At 40.0% G+C, this 16,333-nt stretch overlaps 1 protein-coding gene across 3 annotated transcripts in view; it reads left to right on the top strand.

Annotated features, from left to right (window-relative positions):
* The window catches only part of magi1b (membrane associated guanylate kinase, WW and PDZ domain containing 1b), a 416,356-nt gene that overhangs the window by 320,301 nt on the left and 79,722 nt on the right, over window positions 1-16,333 (top strand). For all 3 annotated transcript variants that reach the window (XM_048606419.1, XM_048606418.1, XM_048606417.1), the window contains exons 4-5: window positions 8,550-8,753; window positions 14,411-14,615. In XM_048606419.1, coding sequence (XP_048462376.1) covers window positions 8,550-8,753; window positions 14,411-14,615 — 409 coding nt within the window. The remainder of the gene's footprint in view (window positions 1-8,549; window positions 8,754-14,410; window positions 14,616-16,333) is intronic.

Below are 16,333 nucleotides of genomic sequence, written 5' to 3'. Positions count from 1 at the left end.
GGGTGGCATCGTTGTGGCACTGCAGGAGGCCCAGGATGGACATGTCGTCTGAGGAATGGGAGGGGGAGTTGAAATGGTTTGCGACTGGGAGGTGCAGTTGTTTATTGCGAACCGAGCGTAGGTGTTCTGCAAAGCGGTCCCCAAGCCTCCGCTTGGTTTCCCCGATGTAGAGAAAGCCACACCGGGTACAGCGGATGCAGTATACCACATTGGCAGATGTGCAGGTGAACATCTGCTTGATGTGGAAAGTCTTCTTGGGGCCTGGGATGTGGGTGAGGGAGGAGGTATGGGGGCAGGTGTAGCACTTCCTGCGGTTGCAGGGAAAAGTGCCGGGTGTGGTGGGGCTGGAGGGGAGTGTGGAGCGGACAAGGGAGTCACGGAGAGAGTGGGGCATTCCACTCCCGTACATCTCAGTTGTCCTCGTTTTTCAAGGACCGTAACTTCTCCCCGCTCAGTGGTCGAGAACGCCCTCAACCGTGTCTCCCACATCTCCCGCAACTCATCCCTCACACCCCGTCCACGCAATAAGAACCAAAAAAGAATCCCCCTCGTCCTCACGTACCACCCCACCAACCTCGGATCCAACGCATCATCCTCCGACACTTCCGCCATCTGCAATCCGACCCCACCACCAAAGACGTCTTTCCCTCCCCACCCTTATCTGCTTCCCAAGAAGACTTTCCACATCAAGCAGATGTTCACCTGCACATCTGCCAATGTGGTATCCGCTGTACCCGTTGTGGCTTCCTCTACATCGGGGAAACCAAGCGGAGGCTCGGGGACCGCTTTGCAGAACACCTACGCTCGGTTCGCAATAAACAACTGCACCTCCCAGTCGCGAACCATTTCAACTCCCCCTCCCATTCCTCAGACGACATGTCCATCCTGGGCCTCCTACAGTGCCACAACGATGCCACCCGAAGGTTGCAGGAACACTTGGGAACCCTGCAGCCCAATGGTATCAATGTGGATTTCACAAGCTTCAAAATCTCCCCTTCCCCCTACCGCATCCCAAAACCAGTCCAGCTCGTCCCCGCCTCCCTAACCTGTTCTTCCTCCCACCTATCCCCGCCTCCCACCTCAAGCCGCACCTCCATCTCCTACCTACTAACCTCATCCCGCCCCCTTGACCTGTCCGTCCTCCTTGGACTGACCTACCCCTCCCTAACTCCCCACCTACACTCACCTTTACTGGCTCCATCCCCGCCTCTTCGACCTGTCTGTTTCCTCTCCACCTATCCTCTCCTCTATCCATCTTTTACCCGCTCCCCCTCTCTCCCTATTTATTTCAGAACCCCCTTCCCCTCCCCCTTTTCTGATGAAGGGTCTAGACCCGAAACGTCAGCCTTTCTGCTCCTATGATGCTGCTTGGCCTGCTGTGTTACTGATATCAATTGGTTTTGGTTCCTTACTGTTATTAGCCTATAGTTATCTTAATTTCTGGTCTGCAATTTGTATTTTGTAATATTGTGCTGTAAAGACAAACACGCAAAATATGATTTAAATGGTTCTGCCATTTATTTATTCCTGATGATGAATGCTCTGAGACCAACATTTACTGTAGTTAATGTCCTTTTTGATATACTCGTAAAAGCTCTTGCCATCTGTCTTTATATTCCTGGCTAGTTTATACGCCTTCTTTATTTTCTCTTTTTAATCGATCTTTTAGTTATTCATTATTCTATAAAATGTTCTTCATTCTTCAAACTTGCTACTGTTGTTTATGACATTATAAACCTCTTTGTTTAATCTAAGACTAAACTTAACTTGCTTAGTCAACCATGGATGGGTTTTCAGTGTTTTTAAATGGAATTTTAAGTCCTTTCTTCTAAGATTTATCACCATTTCCTTTTAATCTATCAAAACATTCAGTCTTAACCAGCTCTTCTCTCATGTAATGATGTAATCAGCTTTATGTATGTTTGCGATTTTTATTTTGGACGTGAATATCGCACACTCTGACCTAACTGTATAATTCAGTTGTGTATGATTACTTTTTCCCAGATGTTCTTTTCTTATGTGATCGCTTATTAATCTTGTCTAATTACGCAATGCTAGAAACAAACCTTTGTCCTTTGTCTGTTCCATTAAATATTACTCTAAGAAGCTACGTTAAGTGTTCTGAGTTAATTTTCCAGGCTGCCTTTGCCAATTTGGTGCAGTTTATATAAAAATGAAAATCTCCCATGACCATTATTTTGCTGATTTTTACAAATTAAATGTATTTATTGCTTAATGTTCTGTCCAATGGTATAACTACTGTAAATGGGTTTATAATTTACTTCCATTACAATTTTCAGACCTGCTATTCTTAAGCTCCATATTTATTCCCCCACCTGATCTTCTGAGCCAAGATAATTTCTTACTGCTGTCCTTGTCACTTTTTATAATCAAAGTCACTCTTCCTTTTCCATTCCTGCCTTTTTGAAATGTTACGTATGCTGGAATACTAATTTCCAGTTTTGATCATCTGGCAGCCATAGCTCAGTAATGATAGAATCAAGCCCATTTATGTCTATTTTGTTGCTAATTTGTTTATCTTGTTACAAAGACTTCATCCATTTCAATAAAAAGCCTTTTTTTGAACTACTGTTCTTTTACACGGACCTTGTTCACTGACTCCTCTGTGATTAAGTTTTTCGTCACTTTCTGTTTCATCATGCTTGTTTTATCTAAGCCAATGCATTGCCCCATTACCTCGACTTTCCTTTTTACATTTCTAAATTTCTCTTCACTTGCACCTTGTCCCTTCTGCTTTTTGGTTTAAAATCCTATCCACAACTGCAATTATATGATTGACCAGGATCCTGATCCCAGCCTGCTTTATATGGAGTGCATCCTTTTTTCCCCAGTGCTGTTATTTGTTTTCCAGGAATTGGAACCCCTTCTCCCACCTTTCTTTGTAAACATTTAATTCTATCATCAACTAGATCCTATGCCAATTTGTTTGTCTCGTAAATAGTTATCCAAGGATGATTCTGCTTATTAATTTAAAATCCAATTTGTCAAACTCTCTCCCCATTCTTTTTTCTTTCTATATTGTTGGTTCCTATATGGTGCATAACAGACTGATTGATATGTTCTGAAAATTCTGTAAGAGAAATCTGTTTCAGCTGCAGAGAACAGAAGGTATCGCCCAGAATAATGCCATCCCCTATCGCTGTGTTAGTTTTTATTACCAACACCCCAGTTGAATACCCTCCAGTACCATGTTACAGTGGCCAGTTTGCCCATCCTTCCTTCAGTCTTTGTTCTTATCCACACAGCCAGCAGAACCCTTGTTTCAACTGGATAAAGACAGTAGCTGAGGTTTTCCTTCACTGTGTCCTATACTGGAATATCTGCCTGACTTGTAGCTGCACCATCCTGCCTCTGACCATTGGCCTCCTCTAAAGTACTTCTTAAACTAGGGGTGTTGCTGCCTCTCAGATCAAGGTGTCCAAATAACTCTTTTCCCGTCACAATGCCTGCAGCACCAACTCCAGCCTGACAACTTTGATTCAAATGTCCTTGAGCTGCAGCCATGTATCACAGATGCGGTTATCATGCTTAATATGTAATGTCTGTCAGGAGGGAAATTTGATGACCATACCTGGTTTGGCTTACATGTGATTCAGACCTGTAGCAGTGTGTTTGACATTCTTCTGAAATGGCTTAGCAAAACACTTGTTTCAAGGCAAACTTGGGATGGGCAATGTCCTGGCCTTGCTGCTTATGCCCACATCCCAGGAAAAAAGAAAAATTCTATTGCAAGAACACTTATTTGTATATTGATATTAAGAAGGAAATTCCAGGATTTTGATCCAGTAACAGTGAACTAATGACAATATAGTTCCAAATCAAAATTATGTACAACATTAAAACGGACATTGTAGGTTATTGTCCAGAAACTCTCTTACGTACTACACCACCTACTCTCATTTATTTAAACCGTTTGTTTACTTAATTGGTAAAATCCTTATTTAGTTGGATTAATTCATTTATCTAGTTTATTAACTAAAAGTAAGTGATTGATTCTTAGCTCTGGCTTAATGAGCAGAAATGAACGTACAGTACTCACCATATAATCATGTATATGCTGCTATGTGACTTTCATCCTTCATTTGTGTTGATCGATTTGAGTCTCCCTCCAGTGATGATCTGGGTTCTGCTGCTGACATTCTGTGCGTATATTTTACTCCTCTCCTGTGATGTGCTGGTCTTTGCTCTACTGTGACTGGGTTGACTACAAATTCCATCCTACATTCCATCCTTCCAATCTATCAGTGGGAAAGTAAAATTGCAACAAGCTCACTTCTGTGCAGATCTCTTCAATTGTTCTGGTGAGAGGCAATCTGGTCAATTGACAAACAAACCCCATTTTAATTGGGGAGATCATCCCCAATTTAAGTTAAAGTTTATTCAATTTCAAATATATCATGCTTGTTTTCTTTTCTGTAGAGGCATGTGTAAGATAGTCTAATTTTCATGGGATTGATTTGACAACCTAACATATAGGTAGGAAAAAGCAAATATTCCATATCAGTAACTTCACAGCTCCTGTTCTCAGTTGATCTGTCTTCATTATTTTCTACACTCCTTATTTTACCTTTCATGAGCTCTGGTTTTCATTAAATACCAAATGTGCATATTCTACAAATGGTTATTTAGTAAGAGGAAATTGCAACCAACAGCAAAACAAAGTGGATGCTTGTTCTCAGGTCAGATCCCTTATAGCTGTGATCCTTGTGTCTCAGTCTCTTGCCAAATGACTCATTCCCGCAATTCCAAAAACAGCAGTTTGGTCAATTTAGAGCGCCTGTCAGGTATTGGGTCTCTGAAACATTTTAAAAAATGGGTACCAACTCATAGCGTACATAGTTATAAAAAATTGTTTGCTTTAACTAAAGCCGGTCCATTTTGTAGTCCAGAATCTGCCCCAGACAATGAACAGAATCATTGATCATCACTGTGGATCCTACCACAGTTGAAGCAAGGATAAGCTGTGGTGAATTACAACATGCAATAGCTGTCCAAATTTCAGAATAATTCAATGTGCCACCCCTCTACACAAATTATGGCCTGTCTCCTTTGTCTCGGCAAATGATATGATGGTAACTGGGTTCACACATTACAGAGGTTCAATGGGAAACACGAATGTATTTAATTTCTTTTTGTATTTGTGAGATGGTGTCACTGTCTAGGCCATAATAATTTATTGCTCATCCCTAATTGCCGGACGGCTGTTAAGGATCACTCACATTGCTGTGGGTCTGGAGTCACATGTAGACCAGACCAAGTAAGGACAGAAGTTCCCTAATCTAAAGGATATTAGTGAACCAGGTGGGTTTTTCCAACAATCAGCAACAGTTTAATAGTCATTATTTGACTCTTAATTTTAGATTTTTTTAAAATTGAATTCAAATACCCCCGTTTGCCATAGTGGGATTTGAAGCTAGATCCCCAGAACGTTACCTGGGGTTAATAGTCCAATGATAATACCACTAGGCCATCACCTCCCTTCTAGGAGTCCAAGCTCAATTGTCTGTTCAGTTTCAGTTTGGATGCAAGCAGTTCTCATTTCCGAACTAATGCAAAGCTGATTATTCTGAGACACTTCATCAATAGATCTAAACATTATCTCATGAGGTCTGCCAAGTAGTTGATCCTCTCCTTTGAGCAGATTTGGCCCTGCCACAACAGTGACCATAGTTGTGATTGTGATCTTGTTTCATTTTCCTGCAGAACACAAAAAAAGCACTGGCTTAGACCTGATAGCACAAACGCTGCCGTGGTGGTTCAGTTTAAAATTAAGATTAACAGGTTCCAGATTCACAGAATCATAGAGGCAGTCTCCATTTCCAGACAATCCTTCAGGTGGGAGCACAGTTGGGTTTCCCTGTCCCTCCCTGCTTTGCAGGGGATTGTCGTCCTCATTCCAAATTATTGGGCTTATTGAGGAGCCAACTTCCTTTTGTTCTTTCTGGGCATCTGACCAGCCACTCTTACTGTATTTGAGTTTGGCACAGGCAGCTTCTTCATTTGGTTAATGTGGATAGCGTTGTGTTTTATCTTCCAGAAAACAATTGAGGACTAAAAAAGGGTAAGACAGATTTATAAACTAATTTGTGAGAATTGGCTGGAAAAAAGAAGTTTTGCCTGTTCATAATTTTCAATGTTGGAAGATGTGTTACCTGGTTTAAAAAAAAGACCCTTACAGACTCAATCCAGAGAGTTGAGCACAAGTGAGGGAAGAGCTTAAGTTCATAACTGAATCATAGTGGCTCAAGCTCACCTATCATGATGTACTGGAAGGAGTGGTTCATTAAAGATTTTATATTGAGTATCTCACAATCAACACGTGAGCAAAAGTGGAATTGTATTCGATTCTGAGACTGGATGATCGCGTTGAACAAATTGGGCATGCACAGTTTGTCATTAAAATTGGCTTGCTAAAAAAATTGGCAAGCTCTGTTAACAGGACAAAAGACATATTGGCTTTTATGACATTGGATGAACTTTATCAATGCACAGTTAAGCTATTTGGAATGAAAAATACAGGTGGGATGTTTCAATGATTAACCAATAACGTCATTGAGGGATTGTGTAACTGTGCTCTTTTCATCAGTTTCGTTTTTAACCAAAGCTGGGAAGAATATTTACACTACTCGACTGAACTCTGGCTACAGAAAGTCCATTTGTTGATAAATATGGCTAAAAATGAATTTCCTGAGGTAAAGTGACTGATTTAGGCCACAGTATGGGACAAGGCCAAGTAGCACCTAGAGAAGTGGCAGTGTCTTGGATATCCCCCTGCCTAGAGCAAAATGTGAAATTTTGTTATAATTGCATGAGTACATTTTATCACAACTTCGTTCTAAGCTTCACCACTGTTGTGGCTTCTTTTACAAACTTGTTGAAAAAGGCAGAAATTTGACTACCAAAGAGTGTCAGAGTGCATTTGAAAGCTAAAACCGCACTGATTTTAGCCAGGGCAAATTATACGAAACCATTCAAATGGCTGTTGAGGCTTCAGGGTCTGTTTGACTGCAAGGTGATGAGATGGGCTTGAACAACCTGTCATATACTTTTCAAAGAAACTGTGTACATTGTCAGCAAAAATATTCCACAGTGGAGCAGATGACATTGAATCTTTTGCTGATTCTGCAACATTTTGAAATGTGGATCAGAAACAACATGGGAGAAACTGGTATTTTATGGTATAGACCATAATATTTGATTTACTTTGAGAAAAAATGTGGGACAAGAACATTTGAATGTTTTGGTGGAGTTTAATTCTCCAACTGTATAATATGAAAATTGTTCGTGCTCATTGGGGAGAAAACATATTCTAACAGATGCTTTATCAAGAATACATATGAAAGACTTTGAAATAAGTAGTGCCCATGAACAAATATAAAATATGTATGCTGTGTAGCTCATTGTATGTTTAGTGTCAATATGTTCCTACTGTAACTAATGAGTAATGAACATGAATGAACATTTTCAATTTTCATCGGGAGGAGTTGTGATGTAAGGTCTGTGATTTAGTATTTGGATTTAAGCTAGTGGCATCTGGGTTTTCATTTTTGCATTGGAAGTGATTTTAATGATTAACTTGTAGCAATGGTGATTTCTTTTAAAACACCGTTTTAGCAAGAGACTTCAAAGAGAGATATAAACCTTTGCGTATGTTGAAAAGGTTTGAGTGAACAAAGTAAACAGTGTAATGCATTGAGCTTTCACATAAGAGATTCTGAAGTTTGTCTTTGGCTTAAAGAAGTATCCATAGCTTGGAAGAAAGCTTTTCAGTTCCAGTTTGGGCCATTTCATAGATGTCTTGGCTGAAGCTGGGTAGTTCCTGACAGAGAGCTAATTTAGGTCTGTTAAGAACGAGGATACCTTGGTGTTTAATGGTTCCTGACCAGAAATGTTTGTTGTTCACAGATTTTGCAAAGAGTTCCATCAACAGGAAGTGTTAAGCTCCATAGAGGAAGTGCCCAGAAAGTCTCCTATTAAACCGCTTCAGAGTTTTCTAGAAATTAGTCACTTGTCGGCCATTTTAAGACAGTCTTCTTGCTCATTTACAGTTTTCTTTTTAAAAATATCTGAAGATGGTCCATGTAAATCAACATTGTGGCACACTCTAAAATGGCACTTTTGACTTGGCAGCAGATGTAAACTGCTGTCAGGAAAGAAGTTCATTTACACAGATCGCGAGGTCTTTGTAGGCATCTTACTTCAAAGTTAGTTGTGAATATCACTGCTTCATCACTAACTGCAAAGCCCAGTCAATAGTATTCTTGTGAATAAATGAAATGTAAATTTGTTTTTTGGTGGAAACCAGAGAGAAAATCACGTGTTAAACAAGTGAGCAGCAAATGTTGTGAATTAGATGGATGTGCACCTCTATCAGTATCCATGTGGACAAAGCTGGTGTCCCTTTTGATTAAAAGAAGGAAAGAATAACGATTTCAAAGCTGTTCAGAGTGTTTAAAAATGCAAGTTCAGCTCTTAACAAATGTTTTCTATTTTTGAATTTAGCATGTAAATTTGTTCTTGTTACCTAGGTAACTATTATGGAACACCCAAACCTCCAAGCCAGCCACTCAGTGGGGAAGTAATTACCAGTGATGCTCTGCGAAGTCCTCAGGCTGGCACAAAGCCGACTCCAAAACGAAGCAAATCCTACAATGATATGCAAAACGCTGGAATAGAGCAGCTGGAAAATGAAGACGATGAGGAAAACCCTGAAATGAATAGCAGTTTTACAGGTAAACTGTCAGCTACCAGCTTATCTCAGCACCAAGTCAGAAATAAAACACATCTCAATAATAATTTAGTATGTAAAAGCTCACTTCACATATCTAGAACAAGATGGAATGAAGAAACAAATATATGATGTTCACGTGATAAAGCATAATATAGAGCTAACTTTGTGATACTTTTATAGAAAGGGAAAAACGGTGTACAGTTATCAGATTGGTATTCTTCTTACTTATTGCTCAAGTTATCTTCCTGATTTGCTTTTGTACCATTCCCTCTATAGTTCTCCTTAGATTCCATCCTTGATCCGTCATTAACAGGCTGGCTCTTGGCTTATTCATCTGCAGGCACAGGGTCAGCCTTCACATGTTTCACCATCGCCCCTTTGCTGTTGGACTGTTTGCTAGACACCCCATTTCATACGAATCACCATTTTCTATAACTAAGAATTGACAAATCCCAAAAGGATTTTTATTTTTGGCCCCTGTCACAACTCTACACCCTTGCCAGAGGCTTCACCCCTTCCCTGTGAACTAAATCGAGCTCAACCAGACTGCTGGTAACCTAGACAGCCCCCTCACCTCCCAGCTGAGCGTCTAATCCTACTTTCTTTCCATTTGCACAAACTGCATAGATTTACTTTTGGCATCATCACCTCTACCACTGCTTCATCTCATGCAGTGCTGAAATTCTTTGGTCACCTTGTGCTTAAATATACCATTGCCCTCCTGTCCATCTTTCAACTTCTGTAAAATATTGCTCTTCCAAAACTCTAATATCCTTACCTGATCCCATACCAAGTCCCAAGGACTTATCTGTAGTTCCTGCTTGGCCCAGCATCTGAAATTTAAAATTCTCATATTTTTTGTTATATTTCCATCTTGCCCCAGCAATCTCTCTAGCCTTCTCCAGCCTTAACCACCACCACCCCCACCCTCCCAAACTTCCATTCCACAAACTTCTGATGCTCGTGCACCACCTTTCCATTCACTACACAATTGGTGACTTTACCTTCAGTAACTTTATGCCCCACAGTCTGAAATTCCCAATTTAAACCTGACTGCTTCACCATGTCTTTCTCCTATCCTTTAAGACTCTCCTTAAAAACCATGAGACATAGGAGCAGTAGTAGGCCCATGAAGTCTGCTCTGCATTCAGGGAGATCATGGCTGATATTATTATCCTCAACTCCACTTTCCTGGTTTTTAACCCGACAATCCTTGATTCCCTTATAATTAGCCGTGAATATAGTTATGCAGCCCAGCCTCTCTTGCACTCTGTGATAAAGAATTCTACAGATTCACCGTCCTCTGAGTTGATAACTTTTTCTTCATCTCTACCATAAATGAGGCACACTTTTTTTATTTTGTGGTTATGCCCTCTGTTCCTAGATTCTCACACAAGAGGAAACAACCTTTCCACATCTACCCTGTTAAGTCCTTCAATAATTTTGTGTTTCAATATGGTTGCCTCTCCTAAAGTCCAGTGAGTACGAGCCCAACTTACTCAGCCTGTCGGAATAAGAGCATCAACTAAGTGAGCCTTTTCTGGACTGCCTCCATTAATATTCAGCCTTATGTATTCTCCTGCACCAAAACAAATTTGACATCAAGAATTCTCGACATAAAAGTTGGATTGGGAACCTGGTGACTTTAACTTGTCGCTCGCTATGAGAAGCCTCCATGTTGCTCAGCTTGAAGCAGCATCTGACATTTGCCAACCACTCACAATCATCATTGCTCCCCTTCAGCCCACTTGCAGGCTGCTCACGAAACACAGAGCTGCAATACAGCATGTTCGGACAACTAGCATTGAAAGACTGCTGCGAGGGCAGTGATTTGAACAGACAGGCACTGGTTCACAACTGGACAAGTTTGCTTACTGTCTCAGCACCCTCTCACTTAGCATCTACCTGCTTTGCCTTGTCTTGCCAAATAGTACAGCCACTCAACCAGGTAGCTTGCCTTGGTGGTCAGCATCTCTCACTCTGGGGGTGTACATCATGCTGTACAGCGCCATACTATGTCAGTCTCACCTCTACAACATGTGCGCTGCAGCAAACACATTGAGACATGGCTGCTTGCAACATATGCAAAGTTGTAGAGACAACTGTCAGTAAGTGGGTCACAATAAGTCAAGGGCAGCCTTGTCCAGTGCAGTACAAGGCATTGGCTATGGTCAGGCATCTGTCTGGGATGGTCTAAGCCAGGGTGCCAATGCATCCTCCTCAGCTTCAACTTCTAAGGGTTGGGGGTGCGGGCAGGGTGGAGGTAGAAGATCTGGCCATCTCTGGAGTGTCTTGAATGTGGAAGCAGGCCATTCAACCCGTCGAATCCATACCAACCCTCCGAAAAGGGTCCCACCCTCGACACTATGGGCAATTTAGCATGGCCAATCCATCTAACCACAACATCTTTGGACGGTGGGAGGAAACTGGAGCACCTGGAGGAAACCCACGCAGATGCTGAGAGAATGTGCAAACTCCACACAGGCAGTCTCCCAAGGCTGGAATTGAACCCAGGTCCCTGGCGCTGAGGCAACAGTGCTAACCACTGAGCTGCCCCAAAGATAACAAGGACCCATCCAGGAATTAAACCCGGGGACCCCTCACAATCTCAAATCTACCCGAAGCAAGAATCACACCACTGGACCAATGAGCTAGTACAAAGCTAGGTTGTGGACATCCACTGGAACTTTAGACAAAGGAGAGAGAATCCTTCGTAGCCAGTGGTTAGACATAGTCTGTATTGGCAGTTTTTTTTAATTTCCTCTCCCTTCCTTTGCCTGTTGATTTTTAGTATTTTTGGAATAGTGTTAGTATTTTCTCCCTTGATGACTGATGCAAAGTATTTCTTTAACTCCCTTTGCCATTTTCTGGTTCCTCGTTATTATTTACCCAACCTTTTATCTCTGAGTAACAAAAACAAAGTTGCTGGAGAAGCTCAGCAGGTCTGGCAGCATCGGTGAAGGAAAAAACAGAGTTAACGTTTCGGGTCCAGTGACCGTTCCTCAGAACTATTCTGAGGAAGAAACATTAAGTCTGTTTTTTTCCTTCACCGATGCTGCCAGACCTGCTGAACTTCTCCAGCAACTTTGTTTTTGTTCCTGATTTACAGCATCTGCAGTTCTTTTGGTCTTTATCTCTGAGGGTCTTGTATAGACTTTGGCTTCATTCTTCCTCTTTAAAGAAGCTCTTACTGTCCATTTTAATATTACTTGCCAAGTCACATTCAAAGTCTTTTTCTCCCTCATAGTTTTTCTTGTCATCTTTTGGTTTTTACATCTTTCCCAATCATTGATTTACCACCATTTTTTGCTATATTTTCCTTTCAATTTCATACCATCCTTAACTTGTCGAGGTAAACCATGGTTAGTTTATCCTGTTCCTAGAATTTTTCTTCCTCACTGGAATATATCTTTGCTGTGAGTCATGAACTGTTTCCTTAACTTTCTGCCATTATTCATCATGTGAATTCCACCTTAAAATTGGCCTCTTTGACTGAAATCTTGGTCAGTGCTCCTAATTGTTCCCTTATTGGTTTGGTGTTTATTTCATTGTTAATGTTCCTTTTGAAGAACCTGCGTTAAGTGGGCTGTATAAATTTTAGTTTTTGCAATGTTAATATTAGCTTGTGCTATACATATATCAAGTGATTGGTGATGTGAAAACAAGGCATTCTTCAGATAATATTTCAAGCTGGGGACTTTTCTGGCTCTTCTAGCAAATGATTTGAAATTAAAAATCCCATTGCATTATCTAAAGAAGCAAGAGAGGCCTATGTTCCTCAGGCAAGAAAACAAAAAATAGATTTGTCATCATTTATTTCATGCTAACTTTGGAATCCAACTGTTTGCAAAATGACTAGTGTGTTTGTGTACATGGTGCAACATTTTAAAGCTATTCACTGTAATCTGAAGTCCTTTGAGATTTCATGGAGATGTGATAAGCTGTTACATCAATACACCTCTTTCAGTGATCTGTTAAGGCCACCATTCCTGATTGGAAATGTTTATGAAAAGTTGAACAATACTCAAGATTGTCAGTATATTACAGAATTATTTGGCATTAAAGCTGCATTACAGCACAACATGTGCTCTTTACAATTGATTATTTCATTTTGTTTATACATGGAAATCTGTTGCCAGTACTGTTGGCCAAATTAAAGAGGAGATCAACAATTAAACTGATCTCTTTGTGAATAAGATGAGAATTATGACTTTTTTAATGGAAAGTGTTGCATATAATCTTGAGTCCCATGTTGTACATTTTGCTGTGGGAATTATTTCTCAAAATGACGGTCTAGGTATTTTTTCATTGTTCATCAGGAGGGAGGTTTCTATCCATGATGATCTATATTGTTTTGAATATTTTCTGTGATGTCTTATTTATCATTAGAAATTACCATCAAATTGAATTAGGGGATGCAGATAAGTTGTTGATTGCCACATAATTATCAAACATTGCACAAAATAAAGGTCATGGAAAATCTGTCTCACTAAAAACACTATCTCTGAGATAATGGATCAATTTTCATGTTGGAGATTCTTTTATGAACTGTCAGACTCTTGATTTGTTTAATAAGCTGAATTTTATTGTTTGCAAGTGATAAACTAATGGTTTGTGCCACTGATCTTGATGAAAGCTTTCTACATGATCTGGTCATCTCTGTGGCATGGACTTCACTTCACCTGATGTCACTTTGTTTCCAATGTCTGAGTCAGGGAGACATCCAGGTACCCAGCAATATTGATCTCCTCAAGCTGGATAAGCAGCAGGACAATGCATTGCAGTATTCTTGAAGACACTGAATCAGGAAATAAAATTCTGCTCCTATGATGCTGCTTGGCCTGCTGTGTTCATCCAGCCCTGCACCTTGTTGTCTCGGATTCTCCAGCATCTGCAGTTCCTACTATCTCTAATAAAATCCACTCAATCCTTTCACTTTAACTTTTAAAAAAATGTTTTATGAATAGAGTAAATGGACAGAACACACATCCATGTGCAATATTTTACCATAATGAAAAATCTTGCCATTCAGCAAATATAGAATTACTCCACGTCCAATGAAACTGTTTAGCAATATTTGTGATTATTATGTTGCAAGAAACCCACATTCAAAGAGATGTGACTTATTCAAGCATTTTTATAACAAGACTAACAGTATAATAGGGAAATTCTAGTCAGTTCAGTTATTTCCAATCAGTTGAAATCTGGAGAAACCTCAACTGTACTTCCTTTAGAAAAACAAAAAAAAATCACTGATCGTCAATCCTGCAGTTCCCCATTAACCTGTGCAAATTCCAGAACTGCTGCCAGTTCAGTGGAGCAATGCCACTGAGTGCTGATGGTATTGCAATCACAACTACTTCAAAATCCAGAACAATGCATTTAAATGATTACAATGGTCAGTGTATTTGTTAATAGACTGGAGTAGAAATAGAAAAATATTGAGTCAGTTCAATGATAGTGACTTCGTTTGTAGACACCATGTTGAATATGTATTCCTCTTGCTGCTTTGTATTTAAACATGAAGCATTTACTGCTTTTTCGGTCTGGTGAATATTTACATGCTCTGGCACCTTACCCTCAACTATTTTAGAATTCTAAATTAAACAGTTAGAATGCATAATCTCCTCTGACATTAATATTCGGCTTGTTTTTTAGATTCCAGTGAGCAAGACGAACAAAACAGTCACGCCCCCAAAGAAGAGGCACCTCAGTCTCACAACCTCAATAGCTCCAGTATCCCGAGTGCCGAGCTGCTTCAGCAACCAATACAAAATTCTAATCTCCCAACAGACGACCTTGGCCCTTTGCCTGACAACTTGGAAATGGCATTTACTGAAAATGGGGAAGTCTACTTTATTGAGTGAGTTTAGTTTTTATTGGAACTTCACTTAGTATTTTACAAATGAGTGAGCCATAAGTCTGTGAAGAATTATAAGTTTTATTCATTTGAAATTGGTACTTTGGTGATTTGGGGAGAAATTAAGCGCGTTTGCATTGGCCATAAAACGATTTATCAATTGTCATTATTTTGATGTGTTGATTTGGAAGATTGTTGGCATAAGAATGCTTGTAGTTCAAAGCTCGTGGACAGCCTCAGTTTGGGAAAATTGAAAGTAATGTTGTACCAAAATTCATCTGTGTTCATTTTTATGCCATGATAGCAGTCTTGGTTCTGAACCTGGGGACTATAGGTTCATTAAAACGATAAGACGAACGGGAGAAAAATTCTACAACCTATAGAGCCTGCTCTGCCATTCAGTATGATTCCCAGCTAATCTTGAGCTTCAAGTTCACCTTCTGATCTGCTCTTCCTGTCATTTGATTCCCTGGGAGACCAATAATCTTCCAGTCTCAGCCTTGTATATATCGAACATCAGCAACCCTCTGGGCTTGAGAGTTCCAAAGAATCACAACTCTTTGAGTGAAGAAATTTCTCATCTCACTCCTAAATGATCAATTCTTTATTCAAAAACTGTGTCTTGATTTAGATTCCCCTGTCGGGGAAACATAACCTCATTATCTACTCTGTCCAGCTCTTCCATAATCTTAAATGATCAATTAGATCAACTCTCATCCTTCAAAACTGCAAAGAATATAGGCGCAATTTACTCAGCTTATCATCATCAAACAATATTCTTACGAGAGGGCCAATCTAGTGAATCTTCATACTGTTGACTCCAGCGTAAGTATGGAAACCAAAATTGTGTACAGTATTCCAGCTGTAGTTTGATCGAAGTCCTGTAAAATCGTAACAACACTTATTTATTCCTGTACATCAATCCCCTTGTAATAAATGCCAAAATGCCAGTTTCTTTTCTATTTGCTTCTCATACGTGCTTGTTAACTTCAGTTCCTTTTATAAGTATACCCAAATTTCTGTGACTGTCACCCTTTTAAATGTTTCATGCCATTCCGCATAGAGCTTGGTGTCATCAGGACCTAACTCGACACCACCACCTCTTCATTACCTCAGCCTCTAAATGATCAGACTATTCATCAAAAATCCAACATTTAATGAGAGAAATTCTCTTCCAGTGAAATGATGGGAAGAGTAAAACCATTGTCTTCAATCCTGCCACGTACATTGTTCCTTGGCACCAGCTACATCCCTCTACCTGGCATCTTCCTGAGATTGAACCAGACAATTTGCATCTCTGTCTCGGCAGTTGTTCCTGAGCTAAGCTTCTGACAACACATTCACATCATTTTTCTCTTTAGGCTACTGTTAGCATTGGTTAGATTCTTGTCACCATGAACTCATTTTGTTTTTCTGCTGTAAACAGGTAGTAACTACCATCTGTCTTGTTTCTCCTGGTCTATTTGGCTTCTTTCAAAATCTGCTGTAATTCATTTCAAAGTATTTCTTATTCCTTCTACAGCAGTAATTCAAAACAAACCCCCTGCTTTCTTTTTCCTCAGAAGAACAATGTTACTAATGTAATGAGGCAGACAAACCAAAATGACCAAATGACCATCAATTCAAGAAATTACCAATAAATGTCCTTTTTTTTTGGCAGCTCATACTTTAATTTGCATTAGTTCTTTTGTGTTAATAATGAATTCTTCAAACAAAAAAGG

The sequence above is a fragment of the Rhincodon typus genome, chromosome 16 (genome assembly GCF_021869965.1).
Source record: "Rhincodon typus isolate 14 chromosome 16, sRhiTyp1.1, whole genome shotgun sequence".
NCBI classification, from domain to species: Eukaryota; Metazoa; Chordata; class Chondrichthyes; order Orectolobiformes; family Rhincodontidae; genus Rhincodon; species Rhincodon typus.
The sequence above is the reverse complement of the archived record's forward strand: the minus strand, read 5'-3'. Positions and strand labels throughout refer to the sequence as shown.